This window comes from Nycticebus coucang, chromosome 7 (assembly GCF_027406575.1).
Source record: "Nycticebus coucang isolate mNycCou1 chromosome 7, mNycCou1.pri, whole genome shotgun sequence".
In the NCBI taxonomy this organism is placed as follows: Eukaryota; Metazoa; Chordata; class Mammalia; order Primates; family Lorisidae; genus Nycticebus; species Nycticebus coucang.
The window spans coordinates 76,119,554-76,144,992 of NC_069786.1; the positions used below are offsets into that span (position 1 = coordinate 76,119,554).

General features: G+C 36.0%; 1 protein-coding gene across 11 annotated transcripts in view; it reads right to left on the minus strand.

The window, feature by feature from the left end:
• Positions 1-25,439, minus strand: part of ZNF385B (zinc finger protein 385B) — a 459,310-nt gene that overhangs the window by 62,668 nt on the left and 371,203 nt on the right. For 8 of the 11 annotated variants that reach the window (XM_053596741.1, XM_053596751.1, XM_053596746.1 and 5 more), the window contains 2 exons: positions 10,731-10,769; positions 7,134-7,244 (listed from right to left, as the gene is read on the minus strand). In XM_053596741.1, coding sequence (XP_053452716.1) covers positions 7,134-7,244; positions 10,731-10,769 — 150 coding nt within the window. The remainder of the gene's footprint in view (positions 1-7,133; positions 7,245-10,730; positions 10,770-25,439) is intronic. The other 3 variants (XM_053596743.1, XM_053596745.1, XM_053596750.1) reach the window with 1 other exon arrangement.

A 25,439-nucleotide genomic window follows, 5' to 3' on the forward strand; every position in this document is an offset into this window, starting at 1 on the left:
GACAACCTTGGGTGCTTGATGGAGGCTGGGGGTGTTCACTCAGTTCCAGCCTCGCCCCTGATTGATGTTACTGACAGAACAGAACAGAACAACTTTGCAGGAATTTATTTCTGTCCCTGCTAAATTCCCTTGCAGAAGAGAAGCTGTTTTGAGTTTCCAGAGCCTATGCCTCAGGCCCTGTCATTGCTCCTGCAGGTTTGTATTCGGTTAGCTGTTAGTTCTAGCCTCCTGCCTTCCTTTAACTATAGGCTGACGATCTCCTGAGGGCCGGGTGCATCTTAGGCTCAGTAAAGTGGTCCTCTGGGTCAGCCCTGCCCTTGGAACTCTCCAGCTCTGCTCATGTGTTTCTAGTCCCCGCGGTCCACTCAGGCCCGTACTGCCTCAGGCAAACCCTTTACTCAGGGGGCCTGCATTTCTGTCCCAGATCTGTTCCGCAGGGGTTGCCACCTGAGAAGATGCCTGGCCTCCTCTTGTTGCCCAGGGAGACAGGGGGTGTGGCTTCGGAATATCTAGGAGTGAGCCTATTGTTGACAAAAACCAGCTGCTGCTCTGTGCCTCAGGGCACTGCCGCTCCGGTGTGGTTCCCTCTCAGCCGACTGTCATCTCCTCACTACCAGGCCACAGAATCAGCACTGACCAGCTGCAGTCTAGGCCCTGTCCACACCCCTCGAAAAATCACCCAAGAATCTGGACTCCTGGGGGACAGACCTCAGAGTGAGAGTGGAGGGGTGTGCTGGGAGCTCAGAATTGCAGGTAGAGAATATATACAGTTTTATATAGTTTTATGCCTGGCAGGAGAAAGCTGTGGCACCCTAGTAGGGGAGGTAGGTCCAGTTTTTAGAGGGTTTCTCCCGTGGAATGTAGTGAGAGGACCTTTGAACTCCACTCGTTTGTGGGGCACTCCGAGCTGTTCTCATGGAGGAGGGGACTCCCGTCCACTTGGTGACGGATTTTTGTACCTTTTGTTTGTATTCTTGGGGTTGCAGCTCACCTCAGCAGGGTTAATGTGCATTATTCGACCTTCTCTCTTGGTGCAGCTCTCATCCACCAGGTTACTTGCTAAATTTCTGACCTTTAACTCTCCTTCTGGATGGGAGCCTCTGTGGAAAGCTGGCTTCAGTCAGCCATCTTGTCTCCGCCCCTCTCCCAAAGCAGGTGATGGCAAAGAAGAGCCTTCAGTCAAATCCAGAGTAATTCCATTGCTGAAGCCTTCTGTATTAATCTCTACAATGTGCTACTTCATTCAAACTACTGTAACCCATCTTTGAGTTTCAATCCCTTACGAATTCTTTGTGGACTTCAAAGCTCAGCAAGAAGGGGGAGGCTTACTCCTCACACTAGACTGTTTTTTTTGCAGCTCAATTTACAGTCACCAAAATGTGGAAACAGCCTAAATGCCCACCAACTCAGGAATGGATTAATAAGCTGTGGTATATGTATACCACGGAATACTAAGCAGCCATTAAAAAAATGGAGACTTTACATCCTACGTATTAACATGGACAAGTTGGGAGATGGAACCCCCTATCAGCTAGGTTCCCAAGGTGGCTCAATGTTGAAGTCAAACTGCTGTCTATATAGCACTTCTCCTCGGCCCTCTGGGTAGTTGTATACTTGGTCAGAAAGTTCGCCATGAGATAACGGCCCAAGAGTCGGGTAAAGCGTCTTCTCTTTTTCAGCGAATTTTTAAAGAGGGATGTGGTTACTTCGAGCAGAAATACCCAAGGCAGCCTGGGCCATAGGCTGCGGGAGTGACTTGGGGGGAAAAGTGAGGCACAGATGGCAGCTGTGCAGCAGTGGCGGCAGCGGCTGGAGGAGAGAAATAGAACAGCATGGGCAAAAGAAGGCAGGCACCGGCTAGGTGGGGAGAGGACTCGGCCTTGTCACATCGCAGAGCAGCAGAGTGAGAAAGGGTGAGAAGAGGCAGAGGAGACAGTAGAAGATAAAAAGAAAATGCTGCAGCCCAAATGAGAGCCCGAGAGTGTGAGGATAAACTTTTTTTTAATAGTATGTTGGTTTGAGTTTCAAATAACAGGCTTAACGTGTGTTTTTAAGCCTTCTAGAGACTTTTCTGAGTGAAGTACTTATAAATTTAAAACAATAAATCTAGTTGTTAAGCTAAAAAAAAAAAGCTATAAATGTCAAAGAAAACCTGTTTTTGTTGTACTTCGGTGTAAGAGAAAGAGAAGGAAAAAAAGAGAAGAGGAGAAGACTGAGTGGAGATGAAAGGAAGGAGAAATGTGATGGTTTGAAGGGAGCACAGGGAAGAGAAACACTGATAACACACAGAATTCCCAGAGTTAAAAGCAAGCACTGGGCCGTCAATAGCAAAACGTGGAATCCCCTACAAGAACATTATATAACAACAAATAAAAAGCTTGATCCTTTAGAAAACCAAAGTAGGTCTCCTTGCAGCTGAGTGCCTCTTTTGCTTTTGTTGCAAGGGACATCTTCCAACATGGTATCTAATGGAGCGCTATTCCCCTGGCTGCTCTGATTTCTCAGAAAGAAACGCAGCTGCTGCAGGGACTTGCCGCCTCACGGCAGCTGGTGGAGAGGTGGAGTTAGGCCTGGTGGCCAAGGGAGATGGAGGGTTAGCCAACAGCTTGTGCAAAGGGAATTTATATGGAATCTAAAATTGTGACTTTCTCCCTAATCTCTTGATGGCTCAGGTCTTCTGCTGGGTGACAGAGAATGCCAGGGCCTCTAGCAGAGACAGCACTAAGGCCTCTTAAATGGCAGTTGGTAGATGGGCCAGTTTGTTTATATAAGACCGGTAAGAGGTTTTACTCGACTCTATTAACTGCTAAACAAATCAGGAAGTGGGAATGAAATAAATACCATAAAAAGAGATACAGACTGAAAGCCCCAGAAGGGCATGACTTAAATGACCTTGTCCAAGTGAAAATTAGTAAACTGACAAAGATTCAAAACGCATAGTGAGATGGCACTGAGGAGGTATGAATTTTATGGAAACTGCAGTCACATGGGAATTAAGGGCGATCGTTGAATGAGCTTTCTGAAATTTCAGAGATAGATTTATAGTAAAGAATAGGAGAGTCAGAGCTGCCCATAGAAATGTTCACCCAAATGCTGATCACCCACCCAATTTAACTTCTAAGCAAACGTTTACTTTTCTATCCATTTTTTTAATGTAAATCAACAAAATGGCATGAGATCATCACCTTATATCTTCAGACACGAGGAAATAGAACACAGCAAAAAAAAAAAAAAAAAAAAAAAGAGGGCTAAAATGAGAGATAGAGATAATAGATAACCTAAAACTAAAAAGTAAAACAAACTGTAAGAAAACTGCAAACTTAGAGTTAGCCTAAACCGAGATAATATTTTCAAAAAATGGGGATTATAAGTGATTCAAAGTTTATAATGCTATTCAGAAAGTTGTCTGAAAAATCAAATGGATTAGTACCAAGGAAGTAATGAAAGCTATGGAGTCAGCATTTAGGGGAATGATATCGCATGCCTATGCAATTGTGCTAAGTACCACAATTTCAGGGCCAATTTCTGAATTAAAGTATATAAAAATAGATTAAAAAGATCATTATGTTTTTATTTTGATTTGCCTATAAAGCATAAAGAATTCAGCCACATATTAAGGGTATTTATAATGAACTTATACTCTGAGATAACAATATAACCTGTTTTTTAACATTTAAGAGAATCAAGTTGCCCTACTATTGAGTAGGAATCTGCTTAAGAATTTGATTTTGATAAGATTTTGGGTAAAGATTTGGCTTAGTGTAAGAATTAGTTTCTTTCATTCTTCAGTTATTATTCTCCAAGGAACTGAAACTAATATGTAAATTAGAATTATCTGAGATCTGCCAACTTTCAACCTAGCCAAAACAAGGGAAATGTTAGTCTCAAACATTTTTTTTTAAAGTGCATTTGAGCTTATTTCCCTGGCAAGGCTTCACTCTGGCAATGGCACTTCCAAGCTAAAAGGTAACAATTCAGATTTAGGCTTATTAGTTTATGACCACACTGCAGTTGCAGTCCACTTCTTCATTGGGGAATAAAGAAACATTGAGGTTCAGGACAGCTTCATTCAGCTTACATCATGTTAGAAATGAAAAAGATGATCAGGAAGAAGGTATACGGATTGGGGTGCTTGCACACATTTGTACAGATGCCTGGGACCCAGTTGGAAAGGGTATTATTCCTGGATTGCAGCGCCTGCTTCCTGGCAAACTTAATGGTGTTAATTTGTAAAGGTTCATTTGGGAAATGTTTGTGATTAATGCTTGCTCATTTACATAACACTGTATTGTGTACATAAAGCGGTAGCCTTTTGCTTTTCAACAGCGAAGTTCTACAGAGATGATAAAAGCTGGACAAGCAGGGGCTACAGAACACTTAAAGTAGGTCACATCGAATTTTAATGCATGAGGCCTACCCTAGTACATTTTATATGGGTAATGAAGAACTACCAAATGCAGTCTATCTACTGTGCAAATCTGCCTTCCAGATTTTTCAATAAACATATTTTCTATATTGAAAGAGTGAAGCCAATTCAGTCTCAGGCTGATTTAGAAATGTTATTTAAAAAATAAGGATGAACATCTTCTTAATTCTTACATTAAAATGTAAATAGGATAATTATAAAATAATAAACTCTCCCCCCCCTCAAATGCTCAGTTTCAGAGCTTGGTTATGCAGATTACAGACCCATTACTCAATATTGAGAACATGTGTATGTCACGTTTGTGAATTTGCCATCCAGACTTTGCGGCTTTACTGCCCGTTAGTCTTAGTCTAATTCTTACACTAAGCCTACTCAATAGTAGGGCAACTTGATTCTCTTAAATGTTAAATTGTTCTAGCACTGTTTGTTGGAAAGATTATCCTTTCTCCATTGAATTGCCTCCTCAAATTCATTAAAAATTAACTGACTCTATAGGTCCCGGGCCTATTTTCTGTACTCTATTCTGTACAGATGGGGGAATAGGATAGATTTAAGAACGACTCATAAATTTCAGGTCTTTCTTCATTATCAACAGAGTTGCAGGAAAGCTGGTAGCCATATGCTTATGTGTGCACATTTGTCCATGTCCCTATTGGTAAATACAAAGAAAACGGCAATCATAGAATTGTACTCAAGTCAAAGTTGAGACCTACTCCGAGAGCAATTCTTGGGTAGAAAGAAAATTCTCCCCCCGCCCCCATCCAAGCCATGATGCAAATAAAAAACAAAATTTATAGTCATTCTTTCTGGGTCTTAGCTATGTTTATTTTGCTATTTTATTTATACATTTTAAAATCTGCTTTCATGAAAGAGATTGATTTGTTATTCCCTTTCCTCCTTATCTTTTTTCAGCAGGATGGTTATGCTATCCAGATAAAATAATTTATGAAGCTTTCCCTGTATGTTCATGTTCTAGGAAAATATAAATCACATAGTAAATGCATTATTCTCTCAGGTATTTAGCAAGATTTGGCACCCATGTAAAATTTGACACTTGATAACAACAGTAATGACAATGGTTTTCTTTAGCATTCATTGCATTTTAATTTTTTAAATAATTTCACCTATTTGTTTATTTATTTATTTATTTATTTATTTCTGAGACAGAGTCTCACTTTGTTACCCTGAGTAGAGTGCCTTGGTGTCATAGCTTACAGCAAGCTCAATCTCTTGGGATCAAGCTATCCTCTTGCCTCAGCCTCCTGCTACAACACCTGACTATTTTTAGAGATGAAGTCTCATTCTGGTTCAGGTTGGTTCAAGCTCCTGAGCTTAAGCAATCTATTTACCTCAGCTTCCTGGAGTTCTAGTACTACAGGCATGAGCCACTGCACTGGGCCTAATTTCATTTTATTTTATTTTATTATTTATTATTTTTAATACAGATAAGCTGTACCCAGCTTTACCCCTGGGTAAAGTGCCCTGGCGTTACAGGTCCCAGCAACCTCAAACTCTTGGGCTTAAGTGATTCTTTTGCCTCAGCCTCCCTCATAGCTAAGACTATAGGTGCCCGCCACAACACCTGGCCATTTTTGTTGTTGTTGTTGTTGTTGCTGTTGTCATTGCTGTTTTAGCTGGCCCAGGCTGGGTTCGAACCTGCCTGTTTTGGTGTATGTGGCCAGCACTCTACCCACTGAGCTATGGGTGCCACCAATTTCAATTTATTTTAAAAACTTTTTCCTTATTTTCTGCTATTCAAGTATTTTTGAAAAGTAAATATAATCAGTGAAATTAAGTATAAAATGGTATGGGGAGCTTGATTACTTTTATAGAGAAATTCTTATTTTCTTTAATTTTAGATTAGTATGAAGGTACAAATGTTTAGGTTACGTTGTTTTCATTTCTAAGGTAAAATTCAAGTTGTAGCTGAGCCCTTCATCCGGGGGGTGTGCTGAGCACCTTCACATTGTTTACATTAAGTGAGATCCCATCATTCTCCCTCCTTCCTCTCCCCATCCCTTTGCTGGACTATACTTGTGTTTTTCTTTTTTTTAGAGACAGGGTCTCATTCTATCTTCCTGGCTGGAGTGCAGTAGTGCAATCATAGCTCACTGCAGCCTCGAACTCCTGGGCTCAAGTGATCCTCTTGCTTCAGCCTCCCAAGTAGGTGAGACCATAGCCATGTGCCTCCACATCTGGCTAATTTAAAAAATTTTTTGTAGACATGGGGTCTTTCTGTCCAGCTGTCCTCAAATGATCCTTCTGGCTTGGCCCCTCCATTGCTTGGATTACAGTCATGACCACTGTGTGAGGGATTCATTTTTTATATTAACCGTTTACTGTCTATTATCCTATTGGTTTTTAAATTTTTATTATTTTTTATTGTTGTAATGTTATTTGATATTTTCCCCCAAATATTTCAATCTAAGGTTGGTTGAATCTGTGGGGGTGGAATCTGTGCATGTGGAAGCCATGGATTTGGCAGTCTGACTATACTCTATTGTTTAAGTTTTAAATATCGAGCCCAAATTCCTTGGAAAACTGGTACACTGAAATAAGTGGGGCCACTAATATGAGTGGCTGCTAGAGAGCATGTAAATATGAAGAGATGTACCGTATATCTCAGATGTGTACAGATGTCTGTAAATATTCAGACCAGATTTTCAGCTCGACAAAGTACAGAGAACAATGAAAAAGTGGTACTCACATCCGAGTTAAAACGAAGCTGACAGACATTACAAGAAATAACTTGCTTCTTCTTTGGGGGAATGGACACTCCAAATGTGTGGTTAATGACTGCTTTTTGCACAGGATCCATCTGAAGAGCAAATGAGAAAATAGTCAATTTACAACTTCAAAGGGTAGATAATAGAGTGAGCAAATAAAAGTAGCTGTGTTATTCCTTAACTTTTAGCTCCCAAATGAGGATAATAAAGAATCTCACTCAATAGAAATATGTCTCCAGAAGTTAAAAATAAAAAAAGTGACAAAAACAGAAATAAAAAACTGATTTGAAATCATAACACAAAAAAGTCCACAGGAGAATCACCAGATCTCAAGAAATCTTCTATTTATAAAAGAAGCCTCAAAAAACCTTAAAGTAATCATAAAATAAGAAAACTTCAGATCGAGGTCAAGGTTAAAATTAACTTGTTAATAATAACTAACATAATAATAATACTTAAGATAGTCTCAAATGATCTTTTGACAATTATTACAGATATAGTTAAGTTTCTTAATTTTTGATTTATGGTAAAGTCATACATAAAGGCTCTTCTCAACAGCATACAAAATATTAGTTCTTTGTTTTAAAACGATTTATTAACTTTCACATATTATAGATTAAAATTCATTCTCTGAAAATGCTTGTCACTGTTGTACACTTAGTTAAAATGCAACCTTTGTTTAAATATTGATAAAGTTTTGATTTATATTCCGCAAGTTTCCTCTTTGTGACTTATATGTATCATGCATATTCAGAGAAATATACAGAGATAAAAGGATCCAAACACAAAAAGTACAGCACAGAGCCATTAAAACGCTCAGGAAAAGAAACACCTTTGTCTGTAGGGTCTATGAAAAGCAACGCAGCAGTGATTCTCTCATGTACTTCAGATAATAATCTCCAGTATTAACATCAGATAACTGGCAGTGGATGTAACAACGCAGATGATGTAAAAAGCATGACTTAGAAACAGCTGTAACACAAATGAGGACAGATCCACTGACACAGCATCTGAGAAATCTCCTGATGTTAGAGATTAGGATTGGATTAGTTGATATTTGATAGAGAGGAGAAATGAATACTATCCTTCATTATAATTGTAAGTCAACAAAATGCAAAATTAGTAATTAGAAAAACTTAAATATATTAGTAAAGACGGCAGATTGAAGACTTCTTGAATAATAAACTAGCCAATTTTTTGCTACAAATTTCAGATGGCAAGACAACGTTGTCCCACTATAAAGACTAGTTATGATGGTTTGAGATACTTAAAAAATGTGAAGAGGCAGATTTATGAAGTGATAGAACCATTCTATATCTTAACTATAGTGACGGTCATTCAAATGTATACCTGTGTTAAAAATTCATAGAACTATTTGCACCCTCAAAAGTCAATAGTCAATTTTTTCTCTTTAGCAAAAAAGAAAACAAATGTTAAAAGTATTATGTTTACTAAATATAAAATATCATTACTTAAAAATTTGGGGATTCATTTTTATGAAGTTCATAATCAATTATACTAAATGTTATTTAATTAGAAAAATAATTTTAAAATCCTCCATGGGGTAAAGAAAAATTTCAAAAAGAAAATAAAGCCCTAGTTCATTTTCTTACTTTACCCACAAATGCGTACACTTAAGTCTATCCATACATTTGCAAAATATGAAACTATACTTTATGTTAATTCCTAGAGACGACAAATCAGTTTGGATAGGGTTAAAAATAAAATAGGCTAACTATGTTGGCAGGATACAAAAATGACACTGTTTTATAAAAACAAGAACATTTTATTGAGATAATTTCTGTTCACAGGCTCTGGAAAGTATTTCCCATTTGGCAATGTGTGAACTACATGAGATTGAACTGTATGAATATTTCCTAGATACCAGTTTCCTACATAGCATTTTAATTATTTTCACCATATCCACACACTAATGCTTTTTCTTTAATTTGATTTAAATTTAAATAGACTTCTATAATACATAAACAATAATAACTATGAAATACGTTTTAATGTATACTTTCCTATTCTTTCAAAAATTCTATTGAAAATTAACAATAAAAATTAAAGTTGTCATCAGTTAAAATGAATGCACATATCATTGTTGTTCTCACACAATATAGAAAGAAACACAGACAAAAGATAGATCTACAAAAATCCAGTTCCAAGTTTTCAGTAAACCATGGTTATCTACTGACAAGTTCACCAAGATCTTTGAGTATGTTCCCTTTACATTTTTCAAATTATTAGCCAACAGCCTTAAAAATAAGGCTGCTCTTATTTCATAGTTGCACCACATCCACCCAAAATATGCTTTCATGTTCTTGAGGCTGAGAGCTCTCTGTACTGAAAGGTGAATTGTAGCTGAACACTGCAGACATAAAGGCAGGCAGGTTCCCAGCCATCTGCTCTCCTAAATGCAAGCTAAGGACGTTTCTTCATGAAACTCCCCCCAGAATTAGCTTCTCGAGTTTATACACACTAATTCTATTTTTTCTCATAAAATCAAATAAGCACAGCCCTTTTATCCCTTCTTGGCTACCTGATTAACTCTCACTGTCTTTCCATTCTTTGAATGACTTATCATCTCAACATTTTACCCTCATGTTTCTCACTTGGAACAGATTTTATTTTCCACTTGATTTTCTATTTCCCTATAGGTTTTAGGAAAGATCCACTTTTGCTACTGGTGTAAACCTCTTTTCTATTCCTCTGCTGTTTATCAGAAAAATTTATTAATATTTTTATATTCTAGTGTCATTTGTGCAGATATGATTTAGTTAAAAGAAGACTTTAAATGCTATAAAAGAGACTATTCTATTCACCAGTTTTTCTGATATCTTGAAACACTACCAAGCTGATGTTTTGTTTTTGTATTTGCCATCTGATGCAATAACTATAAATACCTAAGTTATTTCAGTGGGGTCCAAGTGTGACAGTGACAAAGAAGGTTTTCAGGTACCTTTTTCTTACAAGTATGAACTGGCAAAACTTAACTGTTGTTCTTAGCATTCCTACAGTTCTCTAAAAGTTAGATAAAATATGATATTAATTTATATTAATTTTTTTCCTCCACTAGTTCAATGTAGTTCTCTGTAATCATAATGAAATGTATATAACTAAACCATCAAGAATTCTTTTATTCAACCACCATTTTTTAGGATGAATAAAACATTCAGGATGAATAAAAACATTCCCAGAAATCCTAAAGTGTGATAAATGAAAGTGATTCAATTTAGTAGAGTCAAAGCTACATATGTATATCATAATGACTCCATCAGTAGAATACTCAGGCAAATTATTAGAGGTATTGCACTTACACAGTAAATTCTCATTTTTAAAATTTAATTGGCATTTCATAGACATTTGGTTGTTAAAAATGAATAAGTGCTTTCAAAACTATTTTAAATGCTTGTATCTTATTAGTCATATTAGTTCATGTAAGTTCACACTGCAAAAAACTCTGAGTTGAGAAAATTGTGGCTCATCAGGAAATAATATTAAAGAAGCTTTTTAAGTAAAAAAAGAAAAAAAGGAAAAAACCCTACTGTATAGCACTAGCTACCAATATTCCTTACCTGGCATAATTTATTGGTCCCAAATAAGCCTCTTCTTTTCTAAAAAAAGTAAAAATTAGAAGTAATCATCTGGAATCTTGATGCTAGCAAGCACAATTACATGAAATCTATTTTCCTTGCTCTTCTCTAAGTACAAAGCCTGAAAAAGGGTTAACACTTGCCACTTTTTCTAATGAAAACCACACAGAAATGAAAAGCAAAACCTATTAGTGCAATTAACTGGTAGGTAATAAAAATGAAAGATGATGTTATAGCTGTTACCAGGAATTGAGAAGGTAATTGGAGGCTATGTATGGACAAATTCACTATTATAACACTTACAAAAGGAATGAATGAATCTGGCCTATCACACCTTCTATCCTATTTCAATATCAAAATAAGAGCAAACAGATTTCTTTGGTGTATTCACCAAGATTATGGGGACCACAGATCTGTGTAAATTTTTTAAAAGATCATTACTTTTGCCAGATATACCAAAAAGTAATTTACTTCTGCACAGCAGAAACAATCATATAAAAATATGCAGCTGCAAATAAAACCTAGACACAGAAAAGAAACACACTTCAGTTCTGCACTAAAGGTAGGGCGACTCTGGGATGGGGCTATGTGAGTGTGTTATCAAGGGACTTGATGTAATACTATAATAGATTTTAGGCTCTAGGTAATTGTGCTAGGTAGAACTTTAGGCAGAAAATATAGAATTACAAATTGTTAACTATCCTAGTACTTTTCAAGAGGCCTGAAATTTGAGTTGTATCTTTATAAGAGTCTTAAAAAGATTTAATTAGCCATCCAGTAAGACTGAGAATGGGAGTTACTGAGGCACTACCCCATTCAAAATCAAAAACAGAAAGATGGGGAAATCTCCTTAAGGATCTGTTTTAGCCAATGTTCTAAAAAGTATAGTAAGCACTTATTACATACATGGTATAGGAGCCCCTACTAGCTTTTCCACTAAAAAGAAGTAGAAACCAGGTTTTTGACTTTTAAAAAGCAAATATTTCTGGAGGCCTGGTATGTTTCAGATGTCTTAGACTGGATGGGGAGGTGAGTAAAATGCAAGAAAGGACGTAATTTTAAAATAAGACATGAAAAAGATAGTACACGCCATTTCATTGGAGGCTGGGGAAATATACTGTCATAAAACAAACTAATGAGTCATGAGAGTCACAAAAGGGTCTGGCTCCTCTGCCCCATCTCCACTTTGTGTTTTTTCCACTCTCCTGATCCATCCCCACTTTGTGTTTTTTCCCCTTTCCTGATTTTTTCATATTTTAAGCATCTAGGATCCTCCCTTTAATAGTGACATCAATGCATTAACCTCCAGGATATCTTTTAAATTCCTTTTCTAGCCATGTAATAATAATAACATCATAGTAATAGCAGTTTTGATTTATAGAGCTCTTACTATGCACCAGGAACTACGTATGACAATAGCTCTGACCGCCATTCCAGAAAAAGAATCCTAAAATTTCTTTGAAGGGTGGTCTAGGCCCTGTTGTTGGTGTATAACTTCTCAAAGGGAGCACTTGAAGGTGACTGTAGTAACATTCAGCAGTGAGGTATGTAACAATTTCTCTAGCATGAGTTTGCAAATTTCATTGTGCACCCTCATATACGATGGGGTTATAAAAGTGATTATCTCATGTAGTACTCACCACCTGTGAGTTCAGACATGATTATTATCATTTTACAGATGAGGAATCCACGGCTCGGAGAGGTTTAGTAATTTATTACCCTCAAATGTGTCAATATTGGGGCCAGGGTTGAAACTGAGATAGGAGTCTCTCTCCATGCTGTTCCCTGCTACAGGAATGCTACAGAAATGGCAAGTGTCATTCCAGGTACTACTATAGGATATGAGCTTTGGGAAGAATGGACAGCATTGATAGAACTTTGTAGCCTAGAAGGTCAGCAACCTTTACAAACTACAGATAAGCATTACTTGGTACTTAAATAAAAATTTCCTGGAGAAGTGAGCCTGTTTTTTTTCTCTCTGACCCATTTCTGATATTCTGGGATAACTCACTTCTTGTGTAACTTCAGGACAGCCATAAATAAAAATCTGGGCTGCCCTTTCCTTTTTCCCCATCATAACTGTTGGGTTTACACATAGGAAAAAAAAAAAAAGTCCCAGGACTCGAGATTACATGTTAGCAGGTGGCAGCCATCACTTGCACCTGTCCTTGATTTGCTGTGAAGAAGACCTTAGCCACGAAATCTTTGAGACTTACAGCCTTTTGGAAGTTTGGCTAGTCATCAAGTTTTAACTGTGGTGTTACTGAATTACAATAGTACAAAAAGAATAACTTTTTCATCCCTTTCTTTTCTAACATTAGGCTTATGGAAAAGAATGTGACAATAGGGTCTCATTAGAACTTCAAATATTCATGAAACAACACATTTAAAAGTGATAGCTTCATCAGTGAGAACATCATTTCTCTAAAGTCACTTCAAAAGGTTTTGCCTTTCATATTTAAATATTCTGACCAGATGCCTTTATGTTAATGTTTTACTTAAAAAAAGAAAAAAGATCCTTGAAATCTTGAAAAGAAACGAAACATAAATACAGACACCAACACTTGTATAACAAATTTCTTTTCTCTCAAAGATCAAGAAATACAAATAGTTGCATATTGTTTGGCAACATTAGTTCACCATAAAACCATGTACTATTCTGGACTTCAAATCAGAAGCTTCAATAAGAATAAACACATGGAACGCTACACTGGGAGTGCCTGCTCCCAGGAGCCTGCATTTTTGCCTCTGGAGAACTGAGACCGCCAGGCTTACACTTTCCTATCCAGAGCACAATGACGGGGTCCACCTGAATACCATCGGTGCTGTTGAAAGGAAGACAAATGGCATGTCACTCTCTCCACAGACTGCTGATTAAAACCAGGGTCAAATGCCTGGAAGAGTGCTTTGCTCTAGAATCCCCTGCTCTTTGCTGGAACCTCACGTTGGCCATGGCTTACAAAGGACAACTTGAACTGTGCCCTCTTTCGCCAGTGACCCCAGCAGAAAGTTAGCCAGTCATTTAGAACCGGCATAGAGGATAAAATAACACAACCAATACCTTATAAACTGACAGATAGGTCACGTTATATCCAACTCCCAGACTCAATAAAGCGATAACTATGTTATCGAAATATTGCATGTTTCTAAGTATTTTGAGGCTGGTTGACAATTGGCAGCATCTAATGGCAGCAGAACTAAGTGGATTTCACCTTTTCCCACTTTTCCAGAGCTTCTTTTGTGGCAGTAAATATTCCCTATAGAAAATACAGGTGGTATCAGCTCAGAGATGAGGCAGGCTATCAGAGGAGACTACAGATTAGCATTTCTTTTTCTTTCTTTTTTTTTTTTTTACTTTTTAAAAAAAATGAATTTAGAGAGCTTTATATATTTTTCTCAAATTCCATATTATCAGGTTTCGTTTGAAAAGCTCTGAGATTCATCAAACTAGAGTTGTTTATTCCATTGACAAAAAAGATGACTAGAGTCAGGAAAAAAAACATCCTGTGATCCATTTTGAAGATCCATTTTGAAAAGAAGACTAACGTCTGCATTTTCAGTAGTTTCTCTGAAATTCCATCTTGGTTTTATTTTGGGGAAAACATACAGAATACAAATAGCTCTGTGTTTCTGCCATAAAACAAAGTCTCTTTTCCAGATAACTCTGATAGCAAAAGTGTCACCTCTTTAGAGGTTAAGGGCTTTATATCAACTTTAAATATACGGGTTTGTTCTTAGAAACTTTTGCTCTTTTCTAACATTTTACACTTTTACAAATGTATCATTTTCAAATGGTTTATATATTTACTATATATATTTTTTAAAAATTCATTCATTTAACAAAAGTTTATTAAGTTCCTATCATCTACTGTTTTCGGAGTTCAATATATAGTAGATAACAAGCTTTCAAGTACGCCCTTTGGGGGTAGGGTACAAATATAAGAGGGTCTTTATCTAACAAAAACAATTAATGCAACCTGCTTCTGTGTAACCTCAATGAATCCCCAACAATGAAGAAATCAAAAAAAAAAAAAAACAAGAACAAAAGAAATACCATCATTCCATAATAATTGGAAAGGCGAAATATCTAATGTAATAAATAAGATGATTTCAAGTGTTGTTAATTACCCTGAAAAAAGCAAAGAGGAGGATGGGAAAGAAACAATATTTCACCACAGATAATTCCTAAAAACATTTTCATTGCTTTGCTACTCACTGTGATCTAGATACTTTTCTATGTATAGCCATAGCAAATATGCAAAAAATCCCTTCTACTATTTAGAGACGTTGATACAGAATCCAGAATCGAGCAGTTGGTGAGAACTATAGGCAAAGAGGCTCCTCAGCTTTTAATATGGCCTGGGAGATAGATTGATATCTGCAGAGGATTTTCTTCAACAAGTACTAAGACAACAACTGATCTCAGAGCTACCACCAATATCTTCCTAAGAAGAAAGGAAAACCAGAGTAATTTGTGTTTTAGAAGTTCTCTAAGGATGAATGCTAAGTACTAGACACTACCCATCTGGAGATTTTTCTGCACAGGGTAAGTTGGCCTGGAACATGGTGAAAAAAACAACAAAATGACTGTGATTACTTCTTTTGTCTTTAAAATAAATATATATTTTGTCAAAGATCCAACAGCTGTTTATGAATATATTACAGCAAAGTACTGCTTTTCATCTTTTACACTGTTAAACCCCTAAAAAGTTACCATACTGTAGAAGCAAAAAGAGCTAAAAGTAAATGATGATTTCACCATTTCCGTCTCTTTAGTGGAAACCCAGTAACCCTTTTGACAGATAATTTTTAAGCTCTTTTTAAAGAATAATGTTGATGTTCTCTTTCAGACAGTGGTTATTTTGTTAATGGGACATGCCAGCAGATTAGGCTGTGTACCTTACTGAAGCTGAATGTTTAGCTCTGACAGTAGATCCTTGTATGTAACAACTATGGTCAGTACAAATGTAAAATGTTCCATTTTCTTGGCTGGCTCCACGTGTCTGGTGATTTTCCACACTGCCAGGGACCAAGAGTGATGCAGCAAATCTGTAGTTATGTTGCTGTGTAATTTAAGAAGCCACATCAAAGAGTATTTCAAAAAGTTCAGTTTAACAAATCTGCCAAGGGTATGGACTTATTGAATGTTCACTCCTCCCTGGTTGTCATTAACAAACAGCAACGTTTGGGGTGTTGTTGTTTCTATTCAAATTATAGATGAATAAACTAAAGAACTGAAATCATATTGCATATGTATCCGTGTTCAGCTTAAAAAGGCATATGAAAAGGTCTAATTGGTTAAAGTGATATATTGAGGAAGCCAGGACCACCCTCAATCCCCAAATGCAATTGCTATTTTCAATGTAGTGAAAAGCATTAAGGTAATGAGCTGAATTATGTCTCCTAAGGAAACATTGTGTTTTTCTTTCTTTTCCCTTCTTGAACATACTTAGATACGACTGGAAATAATTAGCACAGACAGGTGTTTTTCCATCAGGATGCAAAGAAAGTTTTTGAAAGATTTTTCATTTAGTCTTCAAAGATTTCATGTTCCTATAACTAGAATAGTTTTTGGTCAAAGTATACATATTGATTTCAAAGATCTGTAACATCTTCTAAAGATAACATAATGAAAAGTTCCTATGATATTGCTAGATGCCCTTTTGAAAGAATATGAGAATAATTACAAATTTTTTTTTTTTTTTTTTTTTTTTTTTTTTGTAGAGACAGAGTCTCACTGTACCGCCCTCGGGTAGAGTGCATGGCGTCACACGGCTCACAGCAACCTCTAATTCTTGGGCTTACGCGATTCTCTTGCCTCAGCCTCCCAAGCAGCTGGGACTACAGGCGCCCGCCACAACGCCCGGCTATTTTTTGTTGCAGTTTGGCCGGGGCTGGGTTTGAACCCGCCACCCTCGGCATATGGGGCCGGCGCCCTACTCACTGAGCCACAGGCGCCGCCCAATTACAAATTTTTTAAGAAAATTAAAAAACTACCTGGAATACTTTACGGACTTAATGAGAATTTACTTCTATCATGAATTCTGATAGCTTGGAGAAGAAATAATATAAGCTTAGAAGAAGAAATAATATAAGCTTAGAAGAAGAAATAATATAATGATAAATACTATTAATATTTTTTATATGTGGAAAAGTTACTGTCCTCAGAGTACTTACATTTTATATTTCTCAGTGAGATATATTCATATTTAAAAAACAAGAACAATAACAAATAGCTCAAGACATACATAGTTGACAATAAACTATATCCCACAAAGATAAATACCAACAAAACTGGTTAGAATCACTCTATTCAGAGTGATAGAAACAGGAACTGGATTCACCAAGAGAATCTAAATAGAATGGGTTGGGTTCTTCCTTTGTGTCTCCTTAGGGTGAAATACATGTAAATAGACAATACATCATTTCAAGAGCTGAGACAATAGAATAGTTTTTTTCAAAAGCTGTGTAAAATACTGAATAAAATAGAGACTCATTAGAGGACAGGTCATCGGAAATGACGACTCCATAGCATATTTTAAGAAAAGATCTTCCCATATATTTGGAAAGACAGGCCAAATATCTAAAATAGAAGATAATACTCAGTTCTTGGCCTTTCCTTTTTTTTCTTTTGTAAATAGTGACTTGAAGATGAACCCCAAATTGTTCTCAAGATTACACTTTTATAACATAAATTCAATGCCAAAAATAAGTCTGAGAAATATCTTTTTAAAAAATAGAATTGTTTTATTCTTTAGGAGAAAAATAAATGGCATATAAGTAACCAAAGACTTTTATAACTTACAGATGTTGTTCTAAAACCTACGTGTGATCAACCTCCAAATCCAAGGATATAAGGATGTGTTTTCTAGTTTTCTGGTAAATGGGCTAAAAAATGTCATAAGGGTTTGCACTGTAACAAAATGATGGCTCCCCAGATGCATGGCTTCAAAGAACTCCACATCTGGGTGTCACAATACTTCTTCAGAAGCTACTCATCCATTAAAAGTGCCAGAGACTAGAGAAGCGACTAGAGAAGTAATGAGCTTTCTTGATTTAAAAATAAGGAAACCTCCTGAACAGTCAAATGCATTAACTGATACCCTGTCAAAACCACTCTGCTGAAGCTAACTCCGAAAGGCTGTACAGTTACTAATCAGATATATATCCTGATGCTGAGGTCCACAGCACAAAATGATGGTAAGATTAAAAGAAAGCCTCACCAGACAGGGAAAAGTACAAAAGCAGAAACCTGGTTTTTTTGAATATATTCTTCATTCTGCAAAGCTAAGTAAATATGAAGCATTCCCCCCACCAATAGAGGACAACACCTTGTTACACTTGCTCAAAAAAGAGACATGACAACTGAGGACGGATAAAGCTCTAGAAAAGCAACAAATCTAGAATGTTCTAATCCTAAGCATTCAGGGTTCTTATTTCACCATGCTACTCCACCCATTATACAGTGGTAAAATAGCAGAGATCATCTACATTTTGGGGCTTTTTTAAAATAATAAATAATTTTCTGTGATGACCAACTCCCAGGAAATTCCGATATTAACTTTGCACTGTAACAAAATGATGGTTGCCCAGATGCATGGCTTCAAAGTACCACTGCCCTTCCCAGAACCACGGCCCTTTACCCCCAAAGGGCAGTGGGAAATTCAATACAGTAAAACACTGAAAACAGAGTTCTAGGTAAAGCAGGTGGGTTGGGCACCAGGTCCATAAGCTTGATTTTAATATTTTACACTTGAAAATGAAAAAAGATTTACAAAATTTTATGAACTTGCGTGAGCCTCTTCAGAATTAGATTCCAGAATCTAGATTTCCTTTTATGGGTGTCAGATTTAGCAAATAAAAATATCTGATGCCCAATTACAGTTGAAATTTAGGCAAACAACACGTAATTTTAATGTAAGTATGTGCTGTGCAATTTTTGGTCAAAGTATACAACATTATTTGTTGTTTATTTAGAGGCAGAGAGGGCTTTGTGTATATTTTAAATAAATCTGGTGAATGAAGTAGTTTTGCTAGGAGTGACTGCTTTTCCTTACATATTCAGAAGAAAAGAAAGATAATTTAAACTACTTTTAGTTTGAACCAAAAGCCTGGACATCCTGTATTTTTTCTGTTCCCCTTTGATTCCTCTCCAAGGATGTCACAGCTGTATCAATGTTGATTCTACTGGTCTTCCTCCTTCTCACAGACTCACCTTATCACACATAATATTTTTAGGGCTTAAGAAAGTGGTCCCTCAGTGGTTCTGTGGACAGATGATATAAACAATATTTTATTTCATACATTCATCTTTCTCTTACCCCTTTTTATGAATGTATGTGTATGTACATTTTAGTTTTTCTCTTTAGAAAACATTTTTGGTTCAAATTTGTCTCTGCATTTCTACAATGCAAAATATACTAAAGTTGTAAAGTAAAATAAAAGCTTTCATAAAATGCCTCACTCTGCTTTCTGCAGTGATAATTACTCTATTGAATAAGGCTCTGTTAACGGTATAGTTTGACATTCAACATTTGTCCATTTGATTTATTATAATTATTCTTAGCATGATTGCAAGGAGGCTTTTGGTTCAAACTAAAAGTAGTTTAAATTATCTTTCTTTTCTTCTGAATATGTAAGGAAAAGCAGTCACTTCTAGCAAAACTACTTTATTCACCAGATTTATTTAAAATATACACAAAGCCCTCTCTTTCTCTATATATTTTGAATAGAGCAACACATATGCAAGAGAAAAATGAATGCAGCAAATGAAATCACCAAGTTAAAAATGCACACACTTTGCTTATATTTTGCCCATGGATATGCTATCATCAAGAATTCCTAATCCAGAAATGGAGAAAAGCCTACATGAACCACACAGCAAGCTTTCATGAAACACATCAAGTCTCTCAGCAACATTCACAAAAAGATTTAACATCATGAGGCTAAAATCTTTTGTATTTATAATCTATCCACTCCTTGTAAAGATTTTCTAAAATGTTTCTGAATTATTCTGCTTTGCTTTCTGAAATTCAATCTGTTTGGATGCTTGGCCCCTCAAAGTGTTCATAATACTCATTTGAAATTTTTATTGACCCTTCTGCCTCCCCACAACCTCTCAAACTTTTACCAAAATTGAACAAATACCTATTCCTAAGAACACGAAAGTTGATACTTCACTTGATCCAAAAGATTTTGTATAATTAGTCAGGAACAATATCACAACAGAACAATATCACAATATCAATTGTTGGCAGTCACCAAGGCACTGCAGTTCAAATGATCCTCTTGAAGCTGGGGTTAAAAGCTGGTCTCTGGAAATCAATCATGCTCTTTGCGGAGAAGAATATTTCAGTGATATGAAAGCTGAAATGGAGACCATAATCTTTTGTGATTACCCTCGAGGCTGAAGCAAACGCAAAAAAGGAAGTCTATGAATTGCTGATAATTTCCTGTGATGACCGACTTCCAGGAAATTCTGATATTACCTTTGCACTGTAACAAAATGATGGCTCCCCAGATGCATGGCTTCAAAGAACTCCACATCTGGGTGTCACAATACTTCTTCAGAAGCTACTCATCCATTAAAAGTGCCAGGTCTGTGAGGCAGCAGTGCTGGCTCTGAAGACAAAGGACAATCTGATTGCACAAAGAGTGATAAGCTGTGTGGTACAGGCTGTCTTTCCAGAAAGTTCTTTTCTGAAGGAATTGATTTAAAATGTATCACTTTAACCCACCCTCACTCCAGAAGTCTAAAGACTGATACATTTCTCTGTTGTTCCTAATGGCTGTGGAACTATGAATATCTTAATTTATATAACTTCTAAATTTTTATTTAGGCTGATATTTACATTTTGTGAAAAAAAGAACTTTCATATATATGTACATACCCTTAAGGTCTATGTAACACTTTTGGATGGAATATAAAACTGTTAATCTTTTTTTGAGTAATCATTAAACTTATAGTTAGATGCTATTTCTCAGAGCACAGAGTAAGAGGTTTCTCATATGATTGGCAATTTAAATTCAGGAAAACAGGTATGTGGGGGCAGGGTATAGGGAGATGTGTAACAGTCGAATGTACGAGGAATTTATGGAATGAAATTCTTTTATCAATATATTAAAGATAATTTGGCGTGTTGATTATTATGACTAGGTTTAAAATATTTTAAAAATGGCCACTTAATCTAGATGTAGTTTAATTAACGAATAAGGTGAGAATAAAGGTTCTATATTTGGAAATCAATAGTATTGTAAAAATATAATGAAAAACATCATTATGTCTTAGGACTCAATAATAACATATCATAGGTACACAGCTTTCAGGTTCAAAATATATTTGCACATAGATTTTAAAGTCTAAATATTATTTAGGGTACAAAGGGTAGAGGTGGGAACAGATTTCACTCAAACTGTCCTTATTTCTAGCATCCATTCAATATTCCCTGTCCCCAGCCCTGTTCCAAATTCAGTTGTAGCATCTTTTTATTGCTTCCAGGCAGTCGGGTAATTCTGATCATTAAATATGCCCTACCATTATCTCATTCAGCTAACATAAATTGAGCACTTACTAAGTACCAGGCTTGACTATTTTAAACTAGACCGCTAGTGTCTTAAACTCAAGGTCTTAGCCGTGTGTACATCCTTAGCATCTGCTTTAGTTAGGATTGCTTTAATGCACAAAGCCATCCTCAATGATAAATATAACTTTGTTTATTTAAGGTAGTTTATCAGGTAGGAGAGATCAAAGGGATAGAAGTATTCATAAAAGTATTAATATTATTTATAAAAATAGAATCCTTTTGTAGGGTGGTGCCTGTGGATCAAGGAGTAGGGTGCCGGTCCCATATACCGAGGGTGGAAGGGTTTAAACCCAGCCCCAGCCAAAAAACACTGCAACAGTAATAAAAAAGAATCCTTTTGTAAATATCATTTCATTTGATATTCATATTATTTTACATTATTAAAAAAGTATGGTGGTATGTTATATATTTAAGATTTTTTTCACAGCCTTTTATTAAATACATTCCAGAAAATTTCCAAATGTTCATTCATACCCTCAATTTACCATAAATGCAATAAAGTCAAACTTTCAGGATGTAATAGTAGAACCTGTTATCATCCCCAGTCTACAATGAAGAAGAGCAGCACTAAGTGACTATCTCCAGATCTAAGAATATAAGTGTAGACATGGGTCATCGGACGTCTAGTCCAGTGCTCTTTCCTTGTATAATGAACTGAAGCATTCTACCTTTTTCTCCCTTTCGTTCCAGTTCCTGCTTCCTTGGGCAGCATGAAGCAAAGTCAAGGCCAGGTAAGACTGTCAAGAGGTTTACTTTGGAAAAAGTTAAGTGGAGTTACTTCTCTAAAATCAGAAGGAACTCTGCAAGTGACTTTTCGGGGGAGGTAGGATCTGGCTGATGAATGAGTGACTAAATAAATGAATGAATGCCACCACCTTCTTTGGAAGGTAAGTACTTCAACAGTATGCCACATGACGGCAGCCGTTAGTAAGCATTTTAGCATTAAGAGCTCCAGCTCATTTTAGGAAATGGTTATTTTAGGTATTTAATTATAATGTTATGACAATGAACCATTTTATATACAATGGAAGTTTGGAGTCTACCTAAGAAAACCAGTGAAATTAGGCCTAGAGACATGTGTTTTCATTAAATAAGCACTAGAGAATTTCTCTGTGCACTTCTAATTATTTGCAAATCACAAGCCTGTAGAAAAAATCAGATATATTTTCTACAACACCACTCAGATCTTAAGTTGACTCTGGAAACTATAATCATAATAAGAGAAAGAAGTATGATCCTGAAAAGACCATTCTATCTCCTAAGTAGAATAAAGGAGAATTTTCAACTTTACTTTATAGGCCATGACCCATATGAACATCCTGAAAAAAGTATATACATTTAGATTCAAAGTATGGTATGGTAGAGACCAGCTCTTACTTGCCTGATATTTAGATTTTTTATTTTTCTTTTCCAGTGGTAAACTCTCTATTGGATGAAAGAAGACTAGATTATATTCTTCAATCTTCTGATCTACAAAAAGGTACAATGATGACACATGTAGCCTATTTCATATGTGAGTGCATTAAAATAATTGTAGAATGTCTTTAAAATATGCTAAAGCCCTTTTATACTAGAATTCTGTGAAATAAGTTATCATTTATACATTTTTTTTTTAAATTTCAAACATCAGAACATAAAAAGGAAGGTAAGAAAACCTAAACTGAAAGCTACATTGGTGAAAAAAAAAAAAAAAGTGTTTTCCCGGGATTCCTACTGAGCTCTACAAAGATGTTGAAACTTCGCAGACTGCTAAACAACACTCTAATTCATCTTTAGCACCCTCGAAAGCAACTATGAAAACACAAGGATTGGAATATTACAAAGCATGTCTTCCCACCCATGAAGGAGATTTGAGATTTATTTGGAACACAAGAATCCAGAGAGAGGAAAAAAAGATCGGTGTTACTGGATGGGTATTTAAGCTTTTGATGAAAGTTTTTCAGAGGCCACCACCACCAGTTAATGTTTACAGAGCAACCAATTTAGACAGCCTTTTCTGGGCCAGAGGGGGTGTTCTGTATATTTTGCTGCTTTTTTGGATTTATTAAACTCTCTTGCTCTCCCACAGACACATTAAGGCTTGGTTACCTTGAGAAGCTAAGAGCAAGGCTATTGGTTTACCCTTCTTTATTTAATTAATTAGAAATTAGTTAAGAATATTACCAAAAAATAAGAAAAAATTTTTTTTAAGAAGAGGGCCCGATATAAACACTTTTGCTCGTTGACTCTACTCTTGAAAAATGCTGACCTGGGACAATGTTAAGACCAAAGACCTGTCTGGCCAGAAAATCTGATGTCCCCTCCAAGTACACATAATCCTTGAAACTCTAGCACTGAAGACAAGGCCCCAGAGCCATGTGAGGTTGAGACTAGGATAATGAAAGGGACATGCAAGAGGACACAGCTTGGTGGGACTACAGATGCCTCTTTTCATAGGCTCCTGAAACCTTGCCTTCTCTTACATAGTAAGAGCCCATCGAAGTCTTGGTTTGAGATATTTGCTATCTCAACTGAATTGACTGTGCACTATGAGCAGAATCCTCTATTATGTTTTGATGAATTACACAAAAGGGGGAAGTAATTCCTATAAGACAATGAGCCAATTCTGTCTCATTTATCACTATCACACCCCTCCCCTGCCCCAGCAAATGGGTGTAAATGAACAACTTTTTCTAGATGCCCTAAACAAGTAATTTATTAAGGAGAGAGAACAAATGTGACTAAACATTACACAAACATACATTTACACATTCATACCATACCATATAAATGGTATCTACAAATTCTAATGGAGTTTCAAGAGTGAGTAGAGAAAAGGAAAATTTGAACATAAAGTCCTTAGTAAAACAAACCTTAAGGCTTTTAAGTAAGGCAAGGAACATGAGTTGAATTTTAAAAGGACATGAAGAGGTGAGGGACACAACAGTGCAAATGGTCACTGTGTAGTTTCTTCCCTCCTGATGGTCTTGTTTACTTAATTTTTCTCTCTGTCGAATGTAATGGGGATATAAACTTTTCCAGACATAGAAACATATGCTGAAATATTTATATAAAATCTTTGTTAGCTTTGTACCACATTTCAAAGATTTCCTTTACTCGTTTTTTTTCTAATGATCTGGGAAGTGTTGCTGTTGATGTAAGCCTAATAATAGGCCATCAAGCTCTCCCCTCTTTAAGTGAACTTGAGCAGCGGTGGAAAATTTCGTCTCATATTTTATTTCTATAAACTGCTTTAGAACATAGAATAGAAAATGATCCTTCAATATATTTTAAAGCATACTATGAAAAAATAAAAATTCCACCGTATAGTTTTTTCTATTTGACTACAATAAATATGTCAGTTCAAGTAGAGTCAGCTGGACACACCAGTATCCTAAAAAATATTGAATATATAACTTTTAATGACAGCAAGCACTATTAGAGTGAAGAAAAAGACTCAAAGGGCAAAAATTCACATTTGGATTATATGAGAAGTAGTAAAGTACTCAAGATACTCAAATAAAGGAAAAATACGTATTCAAATGTTTAAACAAGACTTACAAAGATACTAAAGGCAGGTAAAAAGGTTAAATGTCTTAATTTAATGGCTCATGGAAAACATAGCATAAATTAACAGCTAAATACATGTGATTTTGATTCCTAATTTCTTTCTTTTGGACCTCCTTGATATAAAAATATATTATAATTTCTACTATAAAAAGAGACATTTAAATATTAATTGATAATGCCACCCTATGAATGACCCAGAATCTCAAATGATCTAGAATGTTAAAAAAAAAAAAAAGATAATCATATCGATCATTTCATACTTCATCGTGGATGATTCAAAGAATCAGTGATTTGGGACTTTATACTTAAAAATAACCTTTATTTTGTGCCACATATTCATTTCTTCATATTTCAGGAAAAAAATAATTTCAAGGGAGGTAGTGCAAAGCAGATTATTTTGCACAAAAATAAGATGGTTGGGCCTCTTGCAATAAAGTAGCAGTGACTTTACTGCACTTATGCTTTCCTAGAACAGTTGCAAAAACATGGCAGAACCTGGCAGAACCTACAAAGACAATTCAAATAACTGGGATATAAAGTACCTGCTAATGGGCAAAGA